Here is a 27034-nt window from a genome sequence, read left to right as displayed (position 1 = left end):
CAAATCAGCTTTAAGACAAAGGTGAAATATATTCACATATTACTCTCCATCATTAGCTACAGGCAGCCCATCCTACCCTGTACCCTGAAGCAGTTAAAAATGAAGGCAATTAAAATCATTTTCTCTGCTATCAAGTTCTACAGTGTTAGAAGTAGCATTTCCTCTGTTCACATTCACATTAATTTTTGTTTCTTATTTAAAAAAAAAAACAGATCCAGAAAATGATGCATGAGAATGAACAGGTGCCAGACATTGAGAAACTGGAGCAGCAGGAGTTCAACCTGGATATAGAAGAGCAGGAAAGAGTGCAAGCAGAGGCTGAACAAGAAGTGGCCAGGGTATGATAGAACTGGAGAGAATGTTTTAAAACTAGCAGGGGAAAGGAGAAAGAATGAGTGAAGAACAGAGGGGATGGTCCCCAAATTGCTGCTCGTTACTGAGAAGCAGGAAATGTCTCCGTGTTTTTCTGACCAAATTTATATAAAATAACTCCATCTCTTGTTCCATTGTGTTCTCTGGAATATTTTTTATATTGATCCTATTGGAGAACATGCTGTGCCTCCAGGAGGCACTGAGAGAAGCTCATGAGGGCAGTAAGCTCCTAATTTTTTTGGTTATTCTCAAAGGATTCATATGCCAGTTTACTGAACATGAAAAATGAGCTGCTGCTACACCTCAGAAACATATGGGTCTTTCTGTAGACAGACAGGTTCAGGAGCAGATAAAATTTGAATTTTTAAGTTCTTCTTTGAATAGAAAGACCAAAAAAAAAGTTGTCAGTAGGTCTGAAGCTATACATACATGGACTGAAAAGAATCAGCAGAGTTCTGAGAATTCTTAGAAAATGAAGTGCGAGTGTTTATCACTTACCAGAATGGACAGTGTAAGAGGACAAGGGGAGGAAGGTTAGTGAAATAGTATGTTTTTGTAAGAATGCCTTCCAGTATTTACTTTCATGGGAACACAGCATAATAAGACTGAACTCTTGACTGTATCACAGACTTTAAGGTGCGCATGCAAAGTGTTCTAAGTCACTTTCTGAAGTAGGCAAAGCTGTTGATACAGACATCACCGACTGGAATATGATCTGTGCCAGAAGCTATAAATTCTAATCCAGCTCTGACACTGTGGCCTTGGGCGCATTGCTTAAGCTCTGTGATTCTTTTCCTCTCATATAAAATAATGCCTTTTAATACTGTGAGATACATTTTGGAGAAGAGAGATGCAATAGTCTAAAATGGTGAAATACTGCAATTCTTCATTTCATCTGTTAGGTTTATTTGGATAACTCAATACAAGTTGCCTGTTTTGCACCACATCCTCTTATTATTTTCTTTTCTTTATCTTGAAAGTTGAGGAAGGAGATTGATATGGAGAATTTAGCCAACTGCTATTTGCAGGATGTTATCAAACGTGAGTGCTGGGATTCCATGTGTGTAAAAGGACGTGCAGTTAAGGTAACCTCCGCTTTCCACCTAACTTTCTGCAGTAGTTTATTAAGGTACAGTGACAAAATAAATAGAAGCATAACACACTTCTCATTTGCTTCCCAGGCTCATGCGAATCTTTCATTTTGTTCATTTTGTTTGAGCCTTGGTAACTGTACCTTCTGAGTTGGATAAGAGTGTTGACAGGCAAACAAGCAATTCTTTAATTCTGTGTTCTCAGAGAATATCTTAATGCAGTGTTGTAAATATTATTTTTCTTCTTTTGCATGCAGTCTGTATGATTCCTGCTAAACAGAGCATAAAGGCAAAATTTATTCATGGTTTTGCGTATTTTAAATAGAGGGTCATTAGTCAAACTGATGATACTGGATTATCTCAAGGATGGTAAAAGACAAGTCATTTTACAAAAATCTAATTCTGGTAAAATTCCCTGGATAAAGAGGTCATATCCATAGATTATTAAAAAAAAAAAAAAAAGACAAAAACAAACTTTTAAGCAACTATGTTCTGTTCCAAAAAGGCAAATGCTTTTTGCCTTACTGTTATATTTTTACTATATTGATTTTTACTATATTGCCTGTATTGATTACTCCTCAATTTTATTCCAAATTTTAACAAGAAGTCATTATAACTCTTTAGCCTTCAGATATTGAACAAAAGAATTGATAGATGTTTAATGAAGAACTTTTTACTGTGTTCTTTTTTTTTCCATCTGAAAAGTGTTTCCATATAGCCTGTGAAGTGAAGAATTATCCTCTGAAGGAACGTAGTGAAGAAGAGCTGGAAACTTTGGAGAAAGTTCTCCAGTTAAAGAAGATTGAGGCAGTTGATCTTAAGGTACAATCTCTTTGAAATACTGCAGAAAGGCATTTCAGACCAGGATGTTCTGAAAAGACACCTTAGCCCTACTTTACAGAGATACCTATCTCAGCTCCAGTTCCTTGCTATAGAAGTTGTCCAAATAAAAATTAAAAAGATAAATAAAGATGAAACATTGTGTTTGTACTCAGTACAGATACATCAGTATTACAGAATCACAGAATAACTGAGGTTGAAACGAACCTCTGGAGATTGTTTAGTCCAGCCCCCTGCTCAAAGCAGGGTCAGCTAGAGCTGATTGCTCAGGATGAAGACTCCAAAGCCTCTCTGGGCAATCTGTTCCAGTGTTCAATCAACCTCATAGTAAAGTTTTTTCTTACATTTAAGTTGGATTTCCCCTGTACCTATTGCCTTTTGTCTTTTCACTGTGCACCACTGAGAAGAGTCTGGTTCCATCTTCTTTAGTCCCCTTTCCCCCTCAAGTATTTACACACATTGATAAGATCCCCCTGAACCTTCTCATCTTGAGGCTAAACAATCCCAGCTCTCTCAGCCTCTCCCTGTATGTCAGATGCTCCAAACCCTTAATCATCTTAGTGGCCTTTCCCTGGATTTGTTGTAGTATGTCTATATCTTTTTTTGTGCTGGGGAGTCTGAAACTGGACACAGTACTCCAGATGTGGTCATTTTGACTTGTGTTATTTTGATCACTGAACAAGCCTTAATTGCAGAATTTAACCTCTAGAACTGATGGCTCCAAGGAATCTTGTCAGCAGAAAAACTTGGGGACTGTTTTATTCACATGACACTGGATCATTTATATAATTAACACTCTTACCATGTTTGTGATATTCAGGTTCGAAAGGAAATTGTTGAGATCGAGCCTGAGACTGTATTACCTAAAGAGGAAGAAGATATGGAGGAAGAAGAAGTAGTGGCTGATGATAGTGCATCTTACTGCCTGGTTGGAAGTATGAGCTCTCAGTATGGTGGAGACACATCTATTTTATACCACCAGTTGGACTTGCACACCAGGGAGCAGAAGGTCAATCAAATAATATTACTGCAGGTGACCTCTTCTTAAATCTGTATTACTGCAGTGACACTGTCATATCCGTTGGTTCTTGCACTGTTCACAGCCACTGTTAGATTCTGGGCATACTGATACTGCACAGTGGAGTGTTGCACAGGTCTCTGAGTTACTGAGATCAAAGCTGATAAATGCATATGGTGCAGTATAGCACCGTGTGGATTTGCCAGCTCAGGTCTGGGAGAAAAACATTTTTATCAACTGGTTGTTTCCAGACGTAAGAAGCCTTGTGGTTACCCAATTTGAGGGTATCTGTATTTGCCCACTGGTGCTTCAGTTTAGGAGTTTGTATACACAAAACTAGTTTGTACATCTCTGCCTGCCCTGTGGAGATACCTCATACCATTTCCTTTCTCTCCAGTCTTACCATACCTTCATTTACAGCCTTCAGTGTTTCTGTTATTTATTATTCATTACCTTCAGACTCTCTTACTTCTCTTACCCTGGCCAGTTTATTTAAGTAGTAACCATGTTACAGAACAGGCTTCTTGCAATGATAATCTGCAAGGGTGGAACCAGTTAAACTACTATAAGCATTGCCTCCTCAGAGCTCTTTAAGGCTGTAAATGGTAGCAGAGTTCAATGATTATGTATTTGTAATGCATAAAATCAGCAGATACACTGTTTTTTAAAGTAGATGAGGAAGAAACCCAAGGAGCACTTATAGATGTAAGCTTGGATGCAACAAGATCTTTCTTCTGTGGGGCTTTAAAGATGCATATTATTTTTCTTGGGTATAGAGGTCCTTCAGTGTTGTTGGCTAGCTATCAGCAAGCTCACTGCTTTGGCAAACAGGTAATCATCTGAAAATATAAACCTTAATAACAGAACTGAAATCCTAATCATGTTTCATTTCAGTAAATGGACACATGGTGTCCATAGGAGAAACACATGGTTTTCTTTCTTAATATTCTGCTTTTCTTTGATGAGATCACTTAGTTAGACTAAAGAAAGAATTTATCCACTAAGAATATATGCTTTTTAAAACCATGGTAAAGTCTCAGTTCTTTTCAAACAGTTAGATTCCAGTGTTTATTAATTCACTGGCACATTTTACTTACATATTGTCAGACAGAAAATCACATTAAAAGCATATCAAAGTTGCAGATTGCAGCACTCAAAAAAATCAGGAAAGAATGTCCTTAACTCTGCCCCCTTTGCATCTGTGTTTTGTGATTTCCAGAATTATAGGTTACGAGCATTTTTTTTCTTTGGAGCACCTTCTTCCTTTAGCCAAAGTCTGCAAAAAACAACAATAAAAGGCAGCCTAGTTTTTATCTAGTTTGGGCAACACTATGACTTTTTTGGAATGTCTTTGTCAGATGGCAAATAGGTAGCAGAGAAGGAAGAGAAATTTCTAGAAAATGAAAAGAAAGAATGGATCATCTGCCCATCTACATTTAACATTAATACATTAAACAGAGCTTGAACTCTGCCCCTATGATTATCATGAAAGAGGTTTGTTTACCAGTTTCTTTTCCTATCACACATACAAATACACACATCTATGTTTCTGCTGATGAGTTGAGGAGTGGTATATAATCATGGATGGATGTGATCTGTGCAGCATTGCTGTTTCCTCTTATGGTATTTCAGGACATCATTTACAAAGTGAAAACTGCTTTTAATAAGGAATTTGACGTAGTTGCACAGCAGAAGGAGCATGAGATAGCACGAGTGAAAGAAAGAAACCTGAGGATCCGAGAAATCTTGGCACAACTTGACCTGCAGGAGGAAGTATGGGAGCCAGCTCTTACAGATGATGAAATACCAGAGCGTGCACTCACTGTCCAGGATTCAGAGGTGTCTGAAAAACAAATCTTTCTCTTTCACCCACACAAAGATAGTTCTCTGATTCTCCTCATTTCAGTCATTGTGTCAGTAGTGAAAAGCCTTAAAACAGATGTGTCTGTGCACTTAAAATCATATATCTGGCTCTTTTGCTTCCCTTCCCTTTTTAGGTAGAAAGCTGAAATGAAAGAAATCTGTATAAATCTTAATTCACTGCTGTTAAAAGTTTGTAGTTGTTTGGAGACTAGGCAGAAATTCCCCCATCCCTGATAATACAGTTCAAACCAGGCTTGGAGGGATCACTTCTATAGATGAGAGTTTCTCTATTCAGTCTTTGAGTACCATTTTGAAACTAGGAATCTAAGTATCAAAGCATACTTAGTACTGTACTTCTAAATTCAATTGATAATCTATAAATAAACACCATATTTCTGATACAAAAAATTCTACTGAGCTTATTTGCTCTTTTGGTCTCTGTCTCCCCCATTTTGTCTTCTTGCCCACCAGTCCATGTTATTCCAGTACCAGAAAACCCACAGATATAATGCAAAAAACATGACTAACATCATAAAAAAAAATTATAAGAAGTTTATATTTTAGCAATTTTGAATATAGCTTTTGGAGCTGTTCTAAAGAACAGTTTTCTTCTTGGGGATTATCAAAGACCAGAGAGAGGAAAAAAAGGAAAGTTTATATTACATTGTTTTTCCAAATGTTCTTAGTCCATGTGTGAACACGTTTGAAGAAAAGAAACCTGATGTGAACTCCATTTTCTCCCTTCAGATTAAAGCTGAAAAGTACCTGACTCCGCAGGAGAGAGCAAAAGCAGAAATGCTGGCTAAGCTTGAAATGGAAAGACGTCTGGCTGCTCTGGTACTTGAAATAGTATCCTTCTACTGAACAGGCCATTGTCACTGGTGTGCCTTTATATAATTAATGCTGTACTGGAATATTCCAGTAATGTGGTAATACTGTAGAATAACTGTAATGATGGTAAGTAATAATGACTTTAAGTCATGATGGTGAAAGTGAGTGTGCCTTTTCCATTATCCTTTACAGTCAGAATGATATAGATTAGCTGGAGGAAGAAAATATTTAGTGTAGGCAAGCAATTTTTAAAAATATGCTCAATGCCAATTAAAAACACTATACTGTGAGACTAGGGACTAGATTCATTTCTGAACATGGGCTACTGCTGGGTCAAAAGTTTTGAGCTTGATATGAGTTTGTTGAATGGGTTTCTTTGACCTCTGTTCGTCACGGACCAGACTAGATGATCATAATGTTCCCCCCGGCTTTAAAAACTATGTATCTGTGAAAGTTCTAAGACAGCTCTAGTCCCCAAACGGGATGCCTGATAAGGCAGTAATGATAAAGCTTCCTTCACCCTAACCTGCCAACTGGCCAGGAATAGTCTGTGCCTATGTATTCCTTTCAAATTGCCAGAATGCCAGTCGTAGTAAGTTATTTGGTTTATGAGCTTCTGTCCATCAGGAAAAACTCTCAGACTTTTAGCTTACTTCACACGCATCACCAAAGAGCATTAATCTACTTGTGACACACAGCAAAGTCTTATCGGTGATCTAGAAGTGAACTGCTCCTTTATCATTCCTGAAACTTCCAATTACTGCACTTCCTTTTGCATCCTACAGTATTTTTTGTTGTCTTTCCTAGGACAATGAAAGACTGCGTGCTCTTAATGACATGATGGGTGGAGTGCTGGAAGTCAAAAAGGAGGACATCCTGAAAATTGTGAGCTGTGTTTCTGCTGTATCATTTAGGTAGCTTGTGGTGCTTTTAAGGATATGTGAATTACAAATAGCCAATATCTGCAACTAAAGTTAAGTGCCCATCAACACCCATACCTATCACAGTGGAATAATATAGCGACCTAATTTAGTATTACCACTATGACTGTTTTGTGAAGGGAGGGGTTTATTACTCATGGCTGCGATCTTACAGAAAAATACTGTGTTCCATTTAACTCAACAAAGAAAATAGTACAGTAGTAGAGGAAGGAGTACAAAATACTTACATTTTACAAGATCCAGTAGTGAATTCCTGTAAGCAAGTGAAAGAGAACTTGACTGTATATATATCCAAACTCCTGGTGCAAGGAAGAGACCAGAGAAACAGAATATATATGTTCCTTAGACTGAAGGCTTCTACCTTACCTACCACTAGGAATACCTTTCATTAAATTTTATGCATGCTGTAGTTTGTTAGCCTGCTGATGGAGATTTAATATTGCTTTTGAAGCATATTCTTCTTTAATATCTCCAGGATATTCCTCCTCCTCCTTTTATATCCAAGCCTGAATCTGTTTGGAATGAAGAAGAAAAGAAAATATTCAGAGAATATGAGAAAAAAGTCGAGGAACTGAATGAAGAAAGAGAAAAGCATAGAAGGGTAAATTAAAAAGAGAAAAGGAGTGGTTTTCTTCACCGTCCTCATGGCCAAAGTTTCGGGTCTTGCTGAGGATCTAATTGTAAAAATAAATGCCAATAAAGAGAACAAACGAAGAACAAATGAAGAACAAAGTTGATGTGGAATAGTATATTAGTCCTAGCTTAAACAGTAGAAAAAGCAATCTCTAGTTACAATAATTAGTATGTGCCAAAACTTGTGACATCTGACAAAAGATTACTTGCCTTCATGAATGTATCACTATTCCTAAAATGGTTTTTCAGGTTCCATTCCCAGGGTTGCTGATGCCATACACATATAATACCGCAATGGTTATTTTTCTAAGTGGTATTTGGTCAACAAAACTTGGTAACCTGGCAACATTCTCCTTCCAAACACGTAATTGCTGTTGTTTTGATTATACAAAACTTGGAATCTTAGTCTTTCTGACATGGCTGTTCAGTAGTGCTAACAGGAATAGAAACTAGTCTTTCAATAAAAGTGCATAAATAAGTTAGACTCCTTAGTTGCAATGAAAGTTGGGAGGTAAAAACATTCTCTTTAATCTCCTTGAAAATAAAAACAATTAGAAAATGATAGTCATGCCTTAAAGATTGATTTAAAAAATACATTTGGGTCTAATACCTAGATGCTGTTAATTTTAAAAGGGACCAGTGTCATTTGGATTACCTTGTCTTTGAGCCCTTTGGTTAATCTGACCCTTTGATTGGTCAAACCAATCCAACACAAAATTTTATTCTCTTAAACCTTGGGTCTTCATTTGCACAACAGTGATTATGCTATATATTTGGCTTCTGAAGGGGAACTGGTTTCAGCTAATTCTGTAAACAATGTAGGTTCTGTTTTCTTTTATTTGTGTCTATAATATTAATGAATATTGCATGGCTCCAGAGTGGGGCAGGACTATAAAAACTTAAGGAAAAAAAGAGTTTGCATTGGGGGGTTACAGTTCCACACTGTGCATTCTCCAGCATCCCACAATATACTGTGGCAGAGCTTGTTTGTTCCTCCAGATGTAATAGTGCTCCTCTGGTCCTTGCCTTCTCCAGGCACTGGAAGCTGAATTGAAGAAACTTCAAGCTTCCATCCAGGAAACAACACAAAGTTTTGATGAGACTATGTGCAAACTCTTTGAAAGGAAAGTGAATTCAGAGATGGTCATCTATCAGGTATGGCAGAGAATTTAAATTTTTCATCTCTACCTCTGTGCCACAGGAATGTTAACTTTTTTTTTTTTTTTTTACAATCTTTCCGCAGGAAGAACTCAAAATAGTCAATATCCTTTATTCTTTGCTGTTGGATGAAGAGTTGGACACTAGAGAAGCTGGACTTCATCATTTGCTTAGGAAGAAGCGGAAAGAGAAAGTAAGTTATTGTTTGGAATGCTTCTGTGTGGCAGACCTGCTACTGGACCTGTACAGATCGCCATGTTTGGAGCTGCAAGCAGCCGTTTGTACGTGAGCTACAAGGAGAGCTTCCAAAATAGACACTGAGCCCCTACCACTATATAGGTTAGACTACTTTTAAAGTTATCTGAGGCCAAGTGTATACCAGCTTACATTTTTCAAAATATGTAATTTTTACAGTTTTTACAAATGTCCTCCTTGGTATATCTTTTGGTCCATGCAAACTGTCAAAGCTGGCCTCCCCAGCGGAGTACAATCAATTAACAGCCTTGATAAAACAGATGAACTTAGTATGCTGATATGTAGCAGATTTATGTCATGCTAACAGGGAAATTGCATTCCAGAATTGAGAACCTTCCACTGAACATAATTTGAGGATTTTTGATTGATCTTACCTTTGATGACCTGAAAGGAAAAAGGAAATCTCTGTGCAAGTGAAAACAAGTATGAACACAGGTCCTTACATTCAAAATTTAAAAAGAAAACTTAGAAGCATTGGTATAAGATGTGTTTTATAACAGACTTTCTTAAGCAGTGGAATACTTGAATTTTATACCTGCTCATTTAAGCAGTACCCACAGGTAACCCCTCTGGAGAAGGTATTGTATTGTTAGTAAATATAGCTCAAAAGGTTTCCTCTAAAACTAAGAGATTGCTGGCTTCATCAGTATATACAAATAGCCATCAAGTGCTTCTGCTGACTGAGTTTCGTTCTTGCAATCCTCTGGTTTTGCTGCAGGTAAAGTCTACAAAAACAATCCAGTGTACAAACAGGAAAATTGATGCTTACACAGACACCTATGAAAATGCAATTGCTGAAGATAAGGTAAGACTCTAGACAAATCCGAGCAGATTCAGATATATAAAAAGTTCATGCTGTGTCTTGATCATGAGAAGAACATGCTTCATTTTAAGCATTTTAAGCATGGGGGTGGGTTCTGTTTAATTTGCTGATCACTGAAGTTAAGCAGCAAAGGAGAGTATGTGCATATGAGTTACACATCAAGGTCTTCATAATCTATTGGGAGCCAGGGGGCCTGTCTTCACAGAGGATCTTAGTGTGACAAAACTTCTGCATTTAATCTTGTAGTTCTGCACTCAACCTTGACTCTTCCTTAGCATTAAAGAAAAAAATTGACAGTGTAAACTGTCATATCTGAGAGCAATATATGAAATAGCCAAGATTCCCTGAATGGAGAGCTTGGAAGCACCATCTTCTGTGTTTCTAAGATACGGGAAGGATGTTGCTTTTTTTTAAAATAACACTGTAATGACAAGGAGGCTGTTTGTTTTCCTCCTAGATTTTGGAATCTGATTTTAGAAAGGATTTTGCTGACGTTCCTGCATATCTCCTTGATCGACTTTTCAAACTTTACAGACGTCGACCAAGGTAAGACCCCATCTGATTCCATCTGTTTAAATACTAGTGTTTCTTGTGTTTCAAGAATGAGAACACTTTATTTCAGTTATCTAAAATATCTTGATAATCAATAGACTGACTGCTTTCCTACTTTTTATGTGGATGGTTGACAATAGTGGATGATTTCCCATCATACACTTATATTTGATCATTTACATTTCCTCATTCACCCTGCACAATCTATTTTAAATACAATCTAAATAATGAACAGTTCTCAAAAACATATATTTTTATTTTGTAAAATCTGTAGTCTTACCTAGTTGCTCTTTGCAAGAGATTGAGAGTATGAAATGTTGTTAGTTCTACATGAGCTTGTTTTATGTAAGAGAAAATAAAGACAAATGTAAATATTGTATATACTATGTACATTAGGACCCAGAAGATGAAAGTGCTCCTTGACACTGCTAGCCCATATGGAGATCATTCAGGCGAAGATTACAAAGAAGCACTTACCCTTTTAATGAAAGCCATGGATGAATTGGATAAACCTGAACATATGCCTAATGGCCTAGATCCATCCTTATGGGACCGTTTTTGTCTAGCTAGACGAAAAAAAATGGAGAGTGAGCAGCTAGTATGTAAAATGCTTTATTTTGCCACTATACTTTTTGATATTTTCAGGTCTTAACCTTCTGTGGGGTTCAAGTGTAGGGTTGGGTGAGTGGTGAAATGGCAATGCAGCATACATAAGCTGTATTTGCGTCTATGTTACTTCTGGTCACCTTTTGTTCAATTCAAAATAATAGAAATGTCATCAAAGGAAACCAGCTCTAGTTCTCCTCCAGAGGAAACATTACTATATGAATGTAGGAGAATTTGATCAAAATGATTAGGACCTTGGCATGGCTTCATAGAATTTTGTTTCATTTTATTTATCCAAACCAAAAAACTATTAAGGTATTTGATTTTCATTGCCTGTTGGAGTCTATCTCACACTGGCATGCTACATCTGCCCCAATGCATACTCATTTTCTTCTAGAACACCAAGAGCAAGTCTTAATAAAGGGTGTTGCTAGAAAGCTCTATTAAACTATTAGTTTAAGAGTGTGAAGGTATAAATCTGAATTATTCAGAGACGTGGATATATTTGATCAAAAGAGAAGGCAATGAGATTTCCCTTCTTGTGAATAAACCATGCATAAATGAATAAATGATTTTTGGAGCAGAGTGCAAGAATTGTAACTTCTATGTCTCATGTGCTTTACTGGGACGCTTAAAACATCAGGTCGCCTATTTATACAGACATATGTCTTCTAAAAATCTTGTCCTCTCAGTTCTTGAAGAGGCTTGCCTTCACATACTCCTGAAGTTGAACAAGTTCAGAATGTCATGATGTTGCTTGCTTAGGTGAAGTGGAAAGCCCTAACATTAGCAGAGATGCAGGCCTTTCTCCAGAGAAGAATGGATGATGATGAGAAGATGAAGTCAGAAATAGGAAACATTTTCCAAGAACTCACATGGTAATTTTGTTTGTTTTCCTATGTTTAGCTACATTTTAGTTCTCCACCGACATAGAACCAAGAGTCACATGCAGCATTAGACAGCTGCGTTCTCTACCACTCATATCTAGAATTCTCTCAAAGAGGAGAGCTAAGATATTTCTACAGTGAGGTATGATTGCAGCATGCGTGGGAGGGCCCAAACAAGTTTTAATCTAGCATCTTGTGTAACAACATCAGTAAGCATGGCAGTGTGATCTTCGGTGTAAACTAACTGTCCAAAAAACTACATCACACACAGAATCCCAAGCAGCCTTCAAGGCCATACTTGTTCTGTCTGGCTCAGGTAAACTTTGTTCATGTTGGCCTAAAGAAGCTGCAGCGATCACTCCCAGTTGTAATATGCTGCTCAGTCATGAGTCCTGATTTCACAGAGCTGTTTGGAATTGTAATTTTTCTTTTTTTCATGTACACGGCACAATTTTCACATTCATTGTCCTTCAGCAACAAACCCCAGCATAAATTATACAAGAGAGGTGCTGCCTTGGAATTCTCTGTATTTTCTTTTCAATTATTGTTACGGCTTTTGCTCAGTAAGGACATTTTCCTTCAGAACATCTGCTACAGTGTGTTAAGAAAACAGATTCCAGTGGTTGAGAACATTATGTCTAGAAATAAGTTGCAAATTTTGAAGTCATTTTGTGAGCAAATAGAAAACAGGCTAAACCTGAAAGAGTAAACCCTACATGAACATACATCTTATCAGCAATAAACATGAAAGTTTTGAGAATCATGGAAGGATTTATATAAGCATGATAAAATCACTAAATGCTTTTGGTTTTCTGCCATTTTAGGCTGCGGGAGGAGAAGATGAAACTTCAATTGAATTTGACTGTCCAATTTTTGCTAAAACAAGGACAGGTGGAATTGGAAAGTACTGAGCTCCCAGATTTCACTGATGCCATTCTTATTAATAAGAGTGTTATTGAAGAACTGAATTGCACTATCATGGTAATGTACATTATCTGAAGTAAATTTAAAGTCTTTAAACAAAAGTGTTGCCCTTCAAGGGCTGTACTTTTTCTCCAGTTTGACATCTAGTTTCAATTCATTACCACACACCAGTAGGCTCAGTTGTAATCTTGAAACTGCTAAGAATTCTGTAATGTCTCTTATCATAATATAAAGATTGCAGTACAAACTGCTTTCTTGATGTTTGATCAATACAATTCAGATCAATGGAATAGCAAGAGTTTTTAGACACACCATCACTTACACACATGCTGTAAATAGAGAATGCTAATATCCTGGACACCAGTCCTAGAATTCCCTCAAGGCAAACATATAGTCATGTTAGGAAACAAGTGACCAATAGCTTATAGTAAGATTTAAAAAATTAATACAGCTTTTTATGTAATGTGGAATTGGTCATCATACTTAATACACTTAGTTTTTCATAGTCTCATTAAAGGTTATTTTCTTAGCCATTTTAGCTGTACAAAAAATTGCTTTTTACTGCTACTGCACAAAGGCTTCAGTAACAACTGCAGAATACCTGATACAGAGCAAGTTTATATTTTGTGGAGATAAAGTGCCTGAGCATTTTAATAAGATAGGAGGACAGAGAGAGTGGTTAGTTGTAATTTTCTTCATCTCCTTCTATAATCCCAGGCTGTGGCACTGTGCCTAAAAGGCAACAAAATTCCACAAAAGATAACCATCTGGAGCTAAGTCTGGAAAGAGACTGCAGTATGGCACGTTTCCCTTACTAAAATTACGACTTTGGAGGCTTGCCCATCCAGTTACAGATAATTATTCTGTAATCCATAAAGTGTGTTAATTAAGATTAATCCTTTTTTTCAGGCTGAAGGAGAAAAGAAAATTGCTAGCATGGTGGAATGTAAAGACTTCTCTAAAGGGATATTTCAGCTGGAATGGGAACACAAGAAAATGAAAATGCAGATAGAAGATCTGAAACAGAAGGCTCGGGATATTCTAACACTACGCATTTCAAAAGATCACCAGCTAGTGAGTTACTTTCTCTAATTTGCCTTTTGAACACAGAAATTTTGCTGCCTATTCTGGTACCATGGTTTATGTCTCTTAATTGCCTTTCAACTACAGAGAAACTTGATGCCTGGTAGGTCAACAATTCAGCTTTCAAACGTAAGTTTTGCTCTTGACATTGTTCAGTAATTAAGTTCTTTGGGATGTTCAGGTATAAACAAGAGCAACATTAGCCCTAACTCTTGGCATATCTAAATTGGCACTGAGAGTAAGATATCAGGATTTTACAGCCCCAAGGAACTGATTTTTAAGTCAAGCACCAAAACCTTTTAAAGCGAAAGGTCTGAAGCGCCCTCACCTGCTGTATCATAGAAATACCATAACATTAGCTCAGCAGTCAGTTCCTACCGAAGCCTCCTTGAGCCCCGCTGCCATTTTTTGGACCACCAGCAGCAGAAAGGCAGAGAATTGTTTGCTCTGCCTGGCAGACAAGAGGCAGCAGCCGGTCAGCACCCACATTGCTATGAACAAGGCCAGCTGGCAGGCCAAAAGACATAGGTAAGGGGTGTGGGAGAGCGCCAAGGACATCGCAGGGAGAAAGAGGGAGGAAGAGCAGAGGGTGTAGGGGAAGCTTCAGGGTATTGGAGATTGGGATATAGACAACTGCTGGGAAAGCTGGGTTCTGTGGTGATGAGGTGGGGGAAATAAAAGTTTGGAGTAGGGGATGTTTGGTTATGAGGAAGCTGGAATACTGTAGTGAGAAGAGCTGTAGAGCAGAGGGAGAAGAAAGAAGGTTGGAGAAGGGAAGCAGGTGAGGATATTGCAATTCCATCAAAACATTAAAAAAAAAAAAGGGGGGGCTTTGCTGAGGCTTTGTTAGTTCTTCCATTCTCTGAACTGCTTGTTTACTTCTGAATTGCAGCCAGGGGACTTCTGTAACTAACACCAGCAAAACAGCTTCCTAGAGAGGTTACCATGCGCTGAAAAGTTGCTGCAGCAAATTTATCACCAGGGTGTTGCTGTAATATGTTAGGTGAAACTTCATTTATACTGATGACCAGAACTGTTGTCCTTCAGATATTGGTGAGACACAGACTTGTCCTTGCCCATAGCAGAGGCATAGATGAGTTTACTCAGAATTTGAATGCTCTGAGGGGCTTGACTTTATTCTTTGAGTAGGATTGTGGTATCAGTGGGAAAAGCAAGGCAACAGAGACACAAATAATAGGAGTAGAAAGAAAGACAGCCCAGATAAATGCCTGAGGGCAAGGACCTGAGAAGGCCTGGAAAGAGAGGGCTATTAGTGAAACAGTGACGGAAAGCGGTTTAGTGCTGTAGGAAAGGAGCCTGCTGGGTCTTTCCTGTGTCAGGAAAACAGGAAAGACTGACTCCATCCTGTTTCTCCTCTTTTAACTGGAACAGTCCACAAAATCTCACATTTTTGGTTGTCAGTTTGGTGTGATGATATTCCAGAAAGTGGAGTATTACATCTATCTTTAATAAATCTTTAATAAATTCTCTTAGATATAGAGAAATTACTATGCAGATATAAGAACAATAAAAGTAAGAATTATTAGGAAGCCACTTGACAATGAAATATTCCTTTCCCTGGCCTAAAGACAGACTTTGGCCTCCATCTGTGCTAAATTAGGCTACCTTATAAGAAAAAGTGTAGCTTGGGTTTTTGGACAACCTCTATTAATAAACTGGCTTGGTCTTTGTTTATTTGCATTCAACACACAGAGAACATTCTTTTTAACAGCCGTTCAGTCTAGTATTCATGCAGCATCCAAGACTACCTTTAGAATGTCCCTTTACGATCACTAGTAATGCTTTCCACTGTGCAGAATTCCAATTTTCTGAGTTTCATGTAGTATGATTGCCTTTACAGAAGGGTAGAACTGTTGAAAACAAACAGGCTTAATCTGGTTTCTTTCTAATTCTTCAGTTCCTAACTGTGCCGAACTATGACAGCCGCATCACCCACCAGGTTTCAATGATGGAGCAGACTCTCAGTGTCATGGATAAGGTAAATCCCAAATGAACAACCACATTTGAGAAACACACCCTTAGTTTAAATGCATTTCCTCTCCTTCCTTAGCAAAAGGTGTTTGTAAGGCGTAAGTGCAACTGATGTAGTCATACTAACTCTTCAACTAATTCAAGGGCTGCTTGCAGCATAGCCACAACAGCACACGCACACGAATACATATACCCATGTATTTATTCACCTGGCATTCAGTAGTTTCTTCAACTTGCTCTGAGCTGTCACAGCAACACTGTCACTGTCAGTCAACTGGCCAGTATCTAAAGTCTCTGGAGGCAGTCATCATACATTGACTGCAGCATAGATAAACCCTGTGGAGATAAATCTACACGCTCTGTTATTGGAATTACATGCTTGCCTTCCTGAGCATCTGAATGCAGATCTGCTTATCACTTCCTACACAGCATTGCCTATATAAGTCATTCTTCCATTTCTAGTGAAGCATTCTTCCACATCTTCACTGCTTAATGCTTTCTCCTCCGAAGCGCCAGCATGTTCATAATATCACAGTGCCCTGCATATGACACAGTCTGATTCACTGGCTCCCTCATCTGTTTCATCATTCAAATTATAATTGTCCTTGTTTTTAAGAGATTCCACTGGATTTACTCCAGGTTACTGTAGCTGACATCAGCCTCCATTTTCTCCGAGTTTCTCTTCAACCTTTAATATTTACCCTGTCCCTTTACATTCCCTCAGACAGCTTCACTAAAATCAGCACAACAGCCTTTTCTTCCTAGTAGCCAAGAGAGTGTTCTCACCTCACTGACTGCACTGACTTCCTTTCCCCACTTTGCCTCTTAAATCTTACCTTTAGTATATACCTCTCCCTGACCCATAACTCTTTATTCCTTCTTCTTTATATTAGAACGCCATTAAGCATACTGGAATACAATGTGTGTGAATGGTGGTATACAACATAAAGCTATAATGTGCTAGCAGTCAAAATATATAAAAATGAATTGAGCTACAATGTGGTGTGGAAGATGATAGGTTTCCATTGAAATTTGTCAGAGCACCTTTCATATTATCACATACATTTGCTTTATTCATTTGGAAATGGACAGCTGCACAAGAAGAATGTGAAGAACTGTCAGAAAATAATTAAAGAGCTGGAGAAGTGCATCAGTTTAAAGGAGCAAGCAAACTACAAGCTCAGCCTGGAGCTGCAGGAAATGCTTGTGTCTGTTTCAGAAAGGAAGCACATCTTTGAGGCAGCTGGTGAGTCACAGTCAGTAATGCACTTTAAGTCATAAGCGAAGAACATTGAGAAAACATCTCCAGGGCTGGACAGTCCTGTTCTCCCTCAGCATCAGCCCCTGGGCAAGGCACGCACATCTTTCACTGTATGTGCAGTTAGTAGTGCCCTTTCTAACACAGCAATTTCAGCGTTCAGTATGCTCAGGAGACTGTTGTTCGATATGCTAGAGATCGTTGCTCTTGTAACCCAAGCTAATTGACTAAATTGCTGAAACTATTTGAGTCAAAGTGCTGAGTTATTAATACCTTTATTGAGCAAAATACCTTCATTCTTTCTCCAAACAGTTCAACTCACTTCTTTGCACACATTCAAGAGAAAAGAGTAAGTAGCATGAAGCTGAAAAGTGTATACACTATTAGGAAAACTATATAGATTTTTTTCAACAGTAAAACAGTTAGATTTTCAAAGCAGTGAGTACTTGCTGGAAAGGCAAGGAAGCATGTCCAGTGCCTTGTTGAAAATTTTGGTATTCACTACAATAAATACATTAAGTTCAACTGTGAGCATTTTCTTTTTGAATGCTGGCCTATTTTATTACAGAACTTTGAGTAACCCTAGAGCAGCTCCAATAAAGATATAGACTATGCTTCCTCTACAAGTACATGCTAATCATTATATTTTGTTTTATGCAGACACACAGCTTGTTTCTGAAAAGATTGCACAGCAGCGTTACCGAGAGATTTTGAGGCAGAAGCGGCTACGGGATGATATAAAGGAACAGGAAGTACAGCTTAAAGTTCTTCAGGCAGAAGCTGAAAGACTGAGATCAAGAATATGCCCTACACTTTAAAAAACAATCCTGGTAGATGCATAACACCATGGTCTTGTCTATGAATAAAGCTTGGACAGCTACCTTTTCTTTCTAAATTCTTCTTTCAGCAAAAGATTTCTTCTGTAATTTCTTTAGAAAAGAACTTCAGTTTGAGAGATGCATGTTCGTCTCTTTTGTACATTTCATACCCAATCTTTTCTACATTATATTTCTCTTCATGACATGACTTGTAAAATCAAAACACTAAAAATACATATAGCTCATTACAGAAAATAAATGGTAAAAGAAATGGTAGAATGGTAGAAGAAAAGGTATATTTGTATATCCAGTAGTCTGCAGTATGCAATTCTAGGACATTTTGATGTTGAACTACTGCAAGAAAGCCAAGAACTTTATCTGCACCTACTAAAATGTCTGTGGTTTTTAATTTGAATTTAATTGGAATTAAAAACTTCATTAAAATAATGTTGAGAGGAAATCAGTTATAAGCCTCTTGCAAAAAATATTAGTCTTGAAATATTTAGATAACAACATGGTGAGCATCTTAGATGCATCTTACACAAGAATAAAAACCATGGGGGAAGAGGGGAAGACGTTATTTTAGCTGCTTCTTGAGTTTAGGCTCCTGTGTTTTGTATCACAACTATGCCAACCATACATTAAACAAATCAAGATCTACAGGCACAAGAAAACACTCTCAATGCTTCTTTTGCAAACCATACTTCTCCCTTACCCAGAGCTCACATGCTTTAATGGGCAAGATGCACAGTTCTGTCAGTGCCATGCAGCTATGCTAAACAAAGACCCAACTATTCTTCCAGACTTCCTTTAAATCCAAGCATTTTCTTAATGTTGAGCCCTTAAACTGGATGTCTTCAAGTTGCTTTTAACCTTCTGTTTCCTTCAGTTGCTGCCTTCTCCTCACACTTAAGAGATTATTACCAAATTATATAATCAAAAAAATGAAAAAATACACCCAACAGTTTTTCTCTATACCTTTATTAAAACTAGACTATTCTCTTTCTCCCTTTATCTACCTGTGATAAAGCAGAACCACTTCAGGATGGTTTAGAGCAGAAGCCCTCAGCTGCACCCGCTGTTCTTACCTGGCCCATGGAATAAGGCGTTTCGCAGTGACCAGGGGATTTGCCAGGAGTTTGCTGCCACGCACAGCATCGGCTTCGAGCTCTGGCTGCGCAGCAGGACCCAGCCCGTGCCAGCTTCTGCCCTTCCTCAGGGCGCAGGAGCAGCGGCAGGGCAAGGCAAGCACCGCAGCACTGGCAAGGAGAGGAGATGTAACAGGACGTAACAGGAGAGCAGAAGAGGTGACCGCATGGGTGCGGGTTGCTAGGAGGCTGAAGCTATGCTTCTGTGCGAGCATGGGTGCTACCTGGTACTGTCCTGAAAGCTGCTGCCGCTCATGACAGCATACGTTACCCACAGCTGCCAGTAGCTGTGGCTGCCACCACTGCTAGAGTCAAAGAAAAATGGTTTTGGAGGCAGCCTGGCATTCTGACATATTTGCTACTATCTCCTACCATTTAGCACTGGTATGCAGTTTTTTACCCTGCCAGATCTCTCCAAGATAGCTAAGGAAAAAAGAGAATCCTCCATAAAATTATCACTACTGGAGCCTGATCTCTAGGTAGCTTGAGTAGGTTTAGGCATCCTAAGTTTTATTTCCCCCTTCCATGCTCTGTGTCAATTCTTCCTTAATTCCTCCCTTCCATAAATTCATGTCAAATCTAAACTCATTCCATCATGAGAGCATTAACAGCTTTGATACCTTAGTTTAGCAAAATTCTACACTTAACAAAAAAACAACAAAAACAAACCCTACTTGACTTCTGTTGTTACCTCATACAACACCCCGCTACTGCTGCTTTTTGCTTTATCGCATCTAATTGAGGTTTGTAAGGATCGTAATTACATCTCCATTTTTCTTGTATGATTTTTTTCTTCCTACTGCAACCGCCCTAGGAGAAGCAACAGAACTACTAACCAAGGATCTCAGGGGAAGGGAACTGCCCCCTTCAGGAAGGCCCACCACCTTTGGTGCTAAGACACCATTTCTTCTGCATCTTCAGCTAAATACTCAAACTGTGATCAGCAATAAGGGTTGCTCTTCGTTAATTCCCAGTGGGCAGAAACAGTCAGCATTCCTAAGAGTGGCCTCAAATTTAAGTCTAGCAAGCCACAGAAGTGTTAAGTGGTATATGATCTTTGCTGATTTTCTTTCCATTTTCCTTGAGAAATATGAAATTACTCCCTGATTAAGGAAACAGGAAATGCCTCATATTCCCCAAAAAGTTAAGGTACAGTCAATGAGAAATCTGACTGTGTTTAAAAGAATACTCATATCAGGGAGATCTGTAGGGCAGTTGGATGTTTATGAACTGTTACACTAGATAAATGATAAGGAGAAGAAAAGCAGGCAGAAGCCACTACAATATATGCATAAACAAAAATGAGAAAATAAGCAATTTTAAATTAAGATAAATTTAAAAAGACATTTCAAGGAGTACGATAAATGAAACACTAAAGCTTTATTCAGCTTTACTGCAGAAAGGTAAAGGACACTGTAGCTGAAGCATTCCCAGTAGATAAGGCCTGGTTTTCCTACATATTTGAAGAGAGAAAAAGCCTTGGCTCTCGCACGAAGCAGCAAAATAGACACATGTTGGCTGCAGTTTTATTCACTCCCATTACTTCAGACTGTGGCAGAACGCTTCAGAGGCACAGTTTCCCAAAAGACAACCGTCTAGACCAGTGTCTAGAAATGACTGCATTAAGGCACATTTCCCTCACTAATCATTAAAGCTACGGAGAACAACTCATTGCAGCTTCGAGAACATTAACTACATGCAACTGATTTATCTTTACTTAACTCACAAGATGCACAATTAACTGACTGGCAGCAGCAAGAAATTTGTAATATAGGGATATATCTATAAACAAAGAACTGAATACTTCCCCATCCGAGTATCAACAGAAATGACAGTTAACTTGCGCTCATTATTTCAAGACAAGTAAATATGCAAGGACAATCAAAGACTATCCATTAAAAATCTTGATTTTTTTTTTTAAAACTATTCACTGATCAACTTCAAGCCAGGTTTTGCAAAACAGTCAATATGATATAAATCTTTTCCATAAAATAATGCCTTTTACAGTGCCTACCATACCTACATACATAGCTTTACGAATACCTCATGAGAAAGTCTCCCAAAGCATGAAGTCTGCTAGTCTGAATAACGCTTCTTACACCAAGTTTATATTCAGTCTTTTCCAATTATGCACATTTGTAATTGGAAGTTTTGCACTGGTAGATTATGTATCTACAAAGTCTTCTTCCGTTCTGCTGTAGTGCAATAACTTGTCTTCTAATCCAAAATTATCTATCAGCTGAGTGAGACTGACTTTCTTGCCATCTGCAGAAAAGGCCGACTGTAGCTCATATAGCATCAGCTGGGTACTACTTCTCCATTTCACTCTCAAAGCCTGCAGTTCAGAGAGGTTATTCTGAAATTGAGATAAAAATATATTTCAGCAAACAACACATACTATTAAGACTCTGCATATCTATTTTTGTAAAACAGTTTAACCTGAGACAATACACAGACACCACACAAATAAAATGCGAATCGGTATTGTTGCTTAAATCAAGAAATTTGGATTTCAGTGTCAATTCCACTTCAGAGAATAATTAAGAAATACTTTTTCAGAGGTTTCCCTCACCTTAAACCTATACATCTTGACCAGTCTGAGCCTTCGAAGTAGATCTTCTTTCTCTTGCACTTGTTTCACCAGCCGTACTTTCTCTTCCAAGGACTGTTGGTGACTAAGATTAGTCCTTAGCACACAAGAATTCTCTGTTGATCCACAGGGAGAGTTTTTCTGTAAAGAACTTTTGAAACACGCATGTCTAGGGCAGTTTCTTTCCAGGTTTTCAGGACTATCCTGTAATCTGGAAAAATCTGTATTCTTCTTTGATAGAGAAGCTTTGTCAGAAGCAGCACAGTCTTTTTCTTCAGTGTCTATTTTGAGCCGCTTTGCCACTGTAAAACTAGCATTAAATGAACGTCTTGTTTTCCTTAATCGTTCCCTCAGAGCTGCACTCATTGGCTAAAGAAAATGAAAGAACAACCAAAAAAAAGAGAAAGATTGTCCTGATTTCTCAGGATAATCTCATCTTTGATTTATATTCTGTTTATTATTTACATAGAATACATCACATAAAGGTCACTGTAAAGCCAGACTTCTTAACTGTTGCTATAGCTTTCACAAACTTGAACAAAGTTAACTTGTTCCTTTCACGTGTGCTTGCGCACATAGCTGCAAGATATGGGAATCTTGTGCCTCCAAACTTTCCAGGACCAAATGCAAGTTGTAATGCAGAAGACATATGGCATATTTTAAGTTAGTTAATTCTATTCCATTTTGTTCAACCTCCCCTGTAGCTTCAAGTAGACAAGGATTTTTTTGTCCCCCCTCCCCCACCTTTGCTAATAAGCATATAAAAAGTGAAATTTTCTTAAAAAAAAAATCTGTATCTAACATTTTTACCTGTGAAAAAATATTGAAATATGGGAGGGACAGATAGTTTAAGACACACTTAAAATTTAGCCCTATCCAGCATTGGCCCAGTTTTTAGTAACGTATGCCATGGTCAGTTTGACAGCATCAACATAGTGCATGTTAAGACAAACATCAAGGTAGAGCAAGACGCTATAGAGAATATACAAACTGAAAGCAGAGTGTATTGAGTTCTTTATGCAAAGTGTGTTCCCTATTCAGAGCTAAGAAGAAAAACCATGCACATGAAACTGCATAGGAAACTAAAGAAAAGCTGCTCAAGATGTCACAAGCCACAAAAGAGAAGGCTATTAACCATGGTAAGACTTTTAACAAGACCAAGACTAACTTAATGCTACACAAACACATGGGAGAGACTATATCTGAGTCTTGAAAAAAACAGCCTAGAGCAAGAGTCAGATGACTGAATTTCTTTGCTCAAGTGCAAGCAGAAGTCACAGGAAGTCATTCTGCATACACAGGAACCCAGAAAATGGATTTGAAGAAACTAAAGAGAAAATTGAAAAAGGAGGTTTAAAAAAAAAATCTAAAAAGAAACTACATTATTCAATTTATTAGCATTTACACAGCATTTTAGGTACACAGCTACATCACTTTGTATTCATAACAGACTTTCATATTTAGGGCAAGGTATACTAAAAGCACTCCTTACCTGGAAAACCTTATAGTTTTAAGCATAAGCTACTTCTAACTTTAGCTTTATAACCTTTAGCCTTCCAGTGAACAGTACCTCAGTGACTACTTGATGATCTCATAAGTATCTTTGTCACCACAAAGAGTCACATTAATGGAAACAAGTTTTCATACCTGTTTCCCTGAACTAATGCTCTGTGGAGCTGCTGTCCCAGAATCCTTTGGAGTATGGCACAGTGATGTCGATTTATCAAACCCTGGTTCTTCCATCTTCAGATGAAAAGCAATTTCTGTTAAAAGAAAGATTAAATTATGCACAGTACCATTTTTACCTAATTAAAATGGCCACATGGCTGCAGAGATGAGTAAAAAGCCCAGATTGAAAATAAGCTGTACTATTTCTTAACTGTTGTTCTACAAACATTTCGTTTGCTAAGCATTTTCGTTTGTGAATAGCTTTACTTCAAGAGGATGAATGACAGTACTACCAGGTATAAAGCATCTTACTATGAAATTTGTTTATTATATCTCCCTCATTCATAAAGTGCTAAAGAATGTATTCTTTAAAATGAGAAAAATATTACAAAAAGTTTACAGTTATTCTTCATTGTAAGCTTTTTTTCACCTATAGCATTGGTGAGCTCTTTCAAGTGTTAAACATGAACAGGATTTATGAAGCAACTTGGCCCACTATAGTATGACTATAAATCTCAAGGTCAGATCCTGCAACATCAAACTTATTAGCAAAAAGCTCATTTCAAACAAACTTTATTTTCTTCTTAACCTGAATGACCCTTACTGCTTGTCAAACTCACAGGATTAATCCTTTCTAAGCCAGGTTGTGAAGAATCACTCCTTCCATTTAGTCGTATCCCAAGTAGAGATAAAAAAATTGCTGGGAGCCATAAGATTTTTATTGTCCATCTGTATAAACAACTAATCTTTAAAAAAAAAAGTGCCCAGGTCTGTGAAAATAATCTACTGTTTTATTTGATCCTTTTGGGGGATACTACTTGAAAAAGTAATTACACAACTGGAATTTTAGATTAAAGCTAAGCCTCCCCAGTTTGCTCAGAAAAGCACCCTAATTAAAATAAGTCATACCTCTCAGCATGTATCAACTTTAAATTGATTTGGCAACGTTTAAGTGAGTTTAGCACTTGTGAACACCTTCTAGCGACCAGCATGCAACTGGAAAATTGTCAGTTATACCTCCCTGTACTTGGAAATTGCAATTAGGGGTTTTGAAACAGAAGCCTCTTAAAAATAAAAACCTGTAAACAAGTTGCTGCACAACACCAGACTGGCACAAAGGGGTTCCTCATTAGGGACAGAACAAACCAAAGCTTCAGTATACTAAAGCTCTACTAATCCAGCAACTCAGATCTTCCTGGCTCTGTAACAAGGGCATGAGTACCCATTTATCTTGCAAGTCAACACTCCCTCCAACTGTTCAAAATTCAACATATGGTTTTTCATGAAAAAAGAAAGACTTTATGTAGGAACAAAAGTCTGATTAATTGGGTATCTTGGCAATCCGTGCATTAAAGGGGAAGCCCACAGCATCTGTCAAGCATAATGCAAATTATCACTATTATTTCTCAGGCTGAGCAAGAGGCCCTGAAAAAGCTACATCATGCCTATGTAGTATGTCACAAGTATGTAATAAATCTCTTACCACCAAGCAACAAAATAATTTCAAGCCTGAGAGCTAGTGGCAACATTTGTTCAACTCTTTCCAAAGAAATCCTGTGACTCACTGCCTTTAGGTTCTAATGCAGAGTATTTGTCTTCAAATTACCATAAATACAATGAAGATTTTTCAAGGGTTCACCAACGCTGTCACTGTAACTCTCTTTGGAGCAGCACATTCACAATTCTCTTCTGCACTGTTAAAGCCTTCCCAAATATCACAGCCTAAGAATCCTTTGCATTTTCAAGCAGTAATGCTATTTGTCCCACAGAGAAATAATTCTGTCCAGCAAGTAAGGAAAACTTGGACTAGAAGCGCAAAAGACAATTTTGCCCTTCAGTACTTACTTATTTGGGGCTTTGGACAACCCCCCGACGCTAGGTGCCTCAGTTCTCCTGCTTAGGGCTACACTACATAACAACACTCACTTCATTACATTCTCCTCCGATAAACGGGGCTGCAGTGACACTCAGTAACAGTCATGCCCAGCTAGTTTTCCACCCCTCGGGGAGGCAGCAAGAAGGCTGGGCAGCCCATAAGCGGGTCACAGACCCCAGGAGCTCCTTTTGAGGCGACACACACCCCTAACGCATGACCAGGACACTGAGGAGGGCCCAGAGGCAGCGCAGAAGCGGGGCGCAGCCCGCACAGCAGCCACGGCCCGGGCCAGAGGCTGCTCGCAGCGGCAGGAGGCGCCGCACGGAGCGCAGGCCGCGCTCTGAACCCGTCGGGCCCCGCACGAGGCAGCGCGGCAGCGCTCGGGGCGGCACCGACACCACCAGCCCCGGCGGGGGGGAACCCGGTCCACGCGAGAGGAATCCCCAAACCACCAGCACCTCACCCGCCGCCGCGACCAACAGCCGCTTCCCCTCGGCTCGGAGCGGCACGGGCCTGCGCACCCGCACCCCTCCCAACGGCCCTAACGGCTGCCCGCCGGGAGCCGTTTCAATTTCCCGCTTCCGGGGAAGGGGGCGGGGCCAGTGGGATCGTGGCAGCGCGCCTGCGCCGGGGTGGCCGGCGGGTGGCGCTCTGCGCCCGCAGGCGCCTTTGCGCCGGGCAAAGCGGCGCGGGCGGGCGCGTGAAGGTGCGAGGAGGGCGGCCGGGCGGCCGGGCCGAAGCGCGGCCGGTGCCGCCGCCGCCGCCGCCGCCAGGAGGGTGCCGGGCGGGGCCGGCCTTGCGGAGCCCCAGGCGCAGGGCACCTTTGGGGACCCCCGCACGCTTCCACCGCAGCGGGGCATGCAGCGCCAGCCGGCTGTGGGTCTGCAGTGTTGCGGCCGGGCCTTCGCCAAGGCCCGGCGCCATCTTGGTGGAGGTGGCGCAGCCCGGCCCGGGCCCCTCGGCGCTGAAAAGGGGCGCCGCCACCGAGCCGGCGCCTTCCCCCGACCGCCGCCTCCTCACGGAAGGGGAAAGCAGCCCCGGGGGCAGGTGCCGGGAGGAGGACGAGCTGCAGGGTTTCAGAGGCCCAAGTGGAACAGCGCTGCCTCAGTTGTAAGGGGCGCAGAAAGAACTGGAAAAAGAAGTGACTGGAAAACCAGGCGGGATGGCGGCAAGGAGCGGCCCCGTGCAGGAGCAGCCCGAGCTGCGGGGATCAGAGTGTCCTGGCGCTCAAAGGCGCTGCTGAACCAGGCGTAATTCTCAAATCAGCCTTCTCAGCCAAATCCCCTTCCACGCCGCAGGCTTGTTCTCCCCATGCGGATGTATGTTTCTCAAGACCGAGCTGTATAAAAAAATGTTTTTACAGTGTTACTGTGTCAGGACTGAGGAAAACCAGCTGAAGTAGCTGTAAGGGCTGTAGTTCCCAGTCTGCTGAGTGCAGATGGATGATGTATCCATGGTTCCTCCGACACTGCCCGCAGCTGGACGGCATGATGGGGCCTCACACAGCTAATATTGATTGCTGCACATGCAGTGTACAGACTTGCAAGTCTCATCAGATCATGGCCTTAATTTGTGTGGCAGAACTGCATTAGTTTCCTGCCTGATTCCTCTCCGCAACCACAGGTGAGGATGCTGAATTTATCCTTTGCCTAGCATAACTTCCGTGTATATTGAGGCAAGATACACTTTTACCTGGAGAGGTGAGTAAGCACAGAGTGTAGGCATGACAATATGTAGGTAGTTGCCATGCTTTTGACCATAAGTATATGTAGATTCAGCCAGGCTTCAAAGAGAATTTCATAGTGAT

General features: G+C 39.7%; 2 protein-coding genes across 4 annotated transcripts in view; one reads left to right on the top strand and one right to left on the bottom strand.

The window, feature by feature from the left end:
- The window catches only part of CFAP43 (cilia and flagella associated protein 43), a 49396-nt gene extending 31389 nt beyond the window's left edge, over positions 1-18007 (top strand). The window contains exons 21-39 of the mRNA XM_067299612.1: positions 213-338; positions 1353-1457; positions 2169-2285; positions 3124-3336; positions 4954-5160; positions 5932-6021; positions 6823-6900; positions 7432-7557; positions 8625-8744; positions 8833-8940; positions 9721-9807; positions 10283-10371; positions 10774-10975; positions 11749-11861; positions 12695-12851; positions 13704-13868; positions 15796-15876; positions 16962-17115; positions 17788-18007. Coding sequence (XP_067155713.1) covers positions 213-338; positions 1353-1457; positions 2169-2285; positions 3124-3336; positions 4954-5160; positions 5932-6021; positions 6823-6900; positions 7432-7557; positions 8625-8744; positions 8833-8940; positions 9721-9807; positions 10283-10371; positions 10774-10975; positions 11749-11861; positions 12695-12851; positions 13704-13868; positions 15796-15876; positions 16962-17115; positions 17788-17945 — 2496 coding nt within the window. The 3' untranslated portion in view covers positions 17946-18007. The remainder of the gene's footprint in view (positions 1-212; positions 339-1352; positions 1458-2168; positions 2286-3123; positions 3337-4953; positions 5161-5931; positions 6022-6822; positions 6901-7431; positions 7558-8624; positions 8745-8832; positions 8941-9720; positions 9808-10282; positions 10372-10773; positions 10976-11748; positions 11862-12694; positions 12852-13703; positions 13869-15795; positions 15877-16961; positions 17116-17787) is intronic.
- Positions 18008-20449: 2442 nt separating this feature from the next.
- SFR1 (SWI5 dependent homologous recombination repair protein 1) lies at positions 20450-25752 on the bottom strand. 3 transcript variants are annotated; one of them, XM_067300216.1, is made up of 4 exons: positions 25691-25752; positions 23331-23446; positions 21666-22052; positions 20450-21449 (listed from the first exon to the last, which is right to left on the bottom strand). In XM_067300216.1, exons 2-4 carry the CDS (start codon positions 23424-23426, stop codon positions 21258-21260), a joined length of 675 nt encoding a protein of 224 aa, XP_067156317.1. In that variant the 5' UTR covers positions 23427-23446; positions 25691-25752; the 3' UTR covers positions 20450-21257. The 3 variants fall into 3 exon arrangements, with proteins under 3 accessions (XP_067156317.1, XP_013815252.2, XP_013815251.2); XM_013959798.2 differs by lacking the exon at positions 25691-25752 and adding an exon at positions 25197-25278; XM_013959797.2 differs by lacking the exon at positions 25691-25752 and adding an exon at positions 24261-24330.
- Between the last annotated feature and the right edge of the window lie 1282 nt (positions 25753-27034).

Source organism: Apteryx mantelli, chromosome 7 (genome assembly GCF_036417845.1).
Source record: "Apteryx mantelli isolate bAptMan1 chromosome 7, bAptMan1.hap1, whole genome shotgun sequence".
In the NCBI taxonomy this organism is placed as follows: Eukaryota; Metazoa; Chordata; class Aves; order Apterygiformes; family Apterygidae; genus Apteryx; species Apteryx mantelli.
The sequence above is the reverse complement of the archived record's forward strand: the minus strand, read 5'-3'. Positions and strand labels throughout refer to the sequence as shown.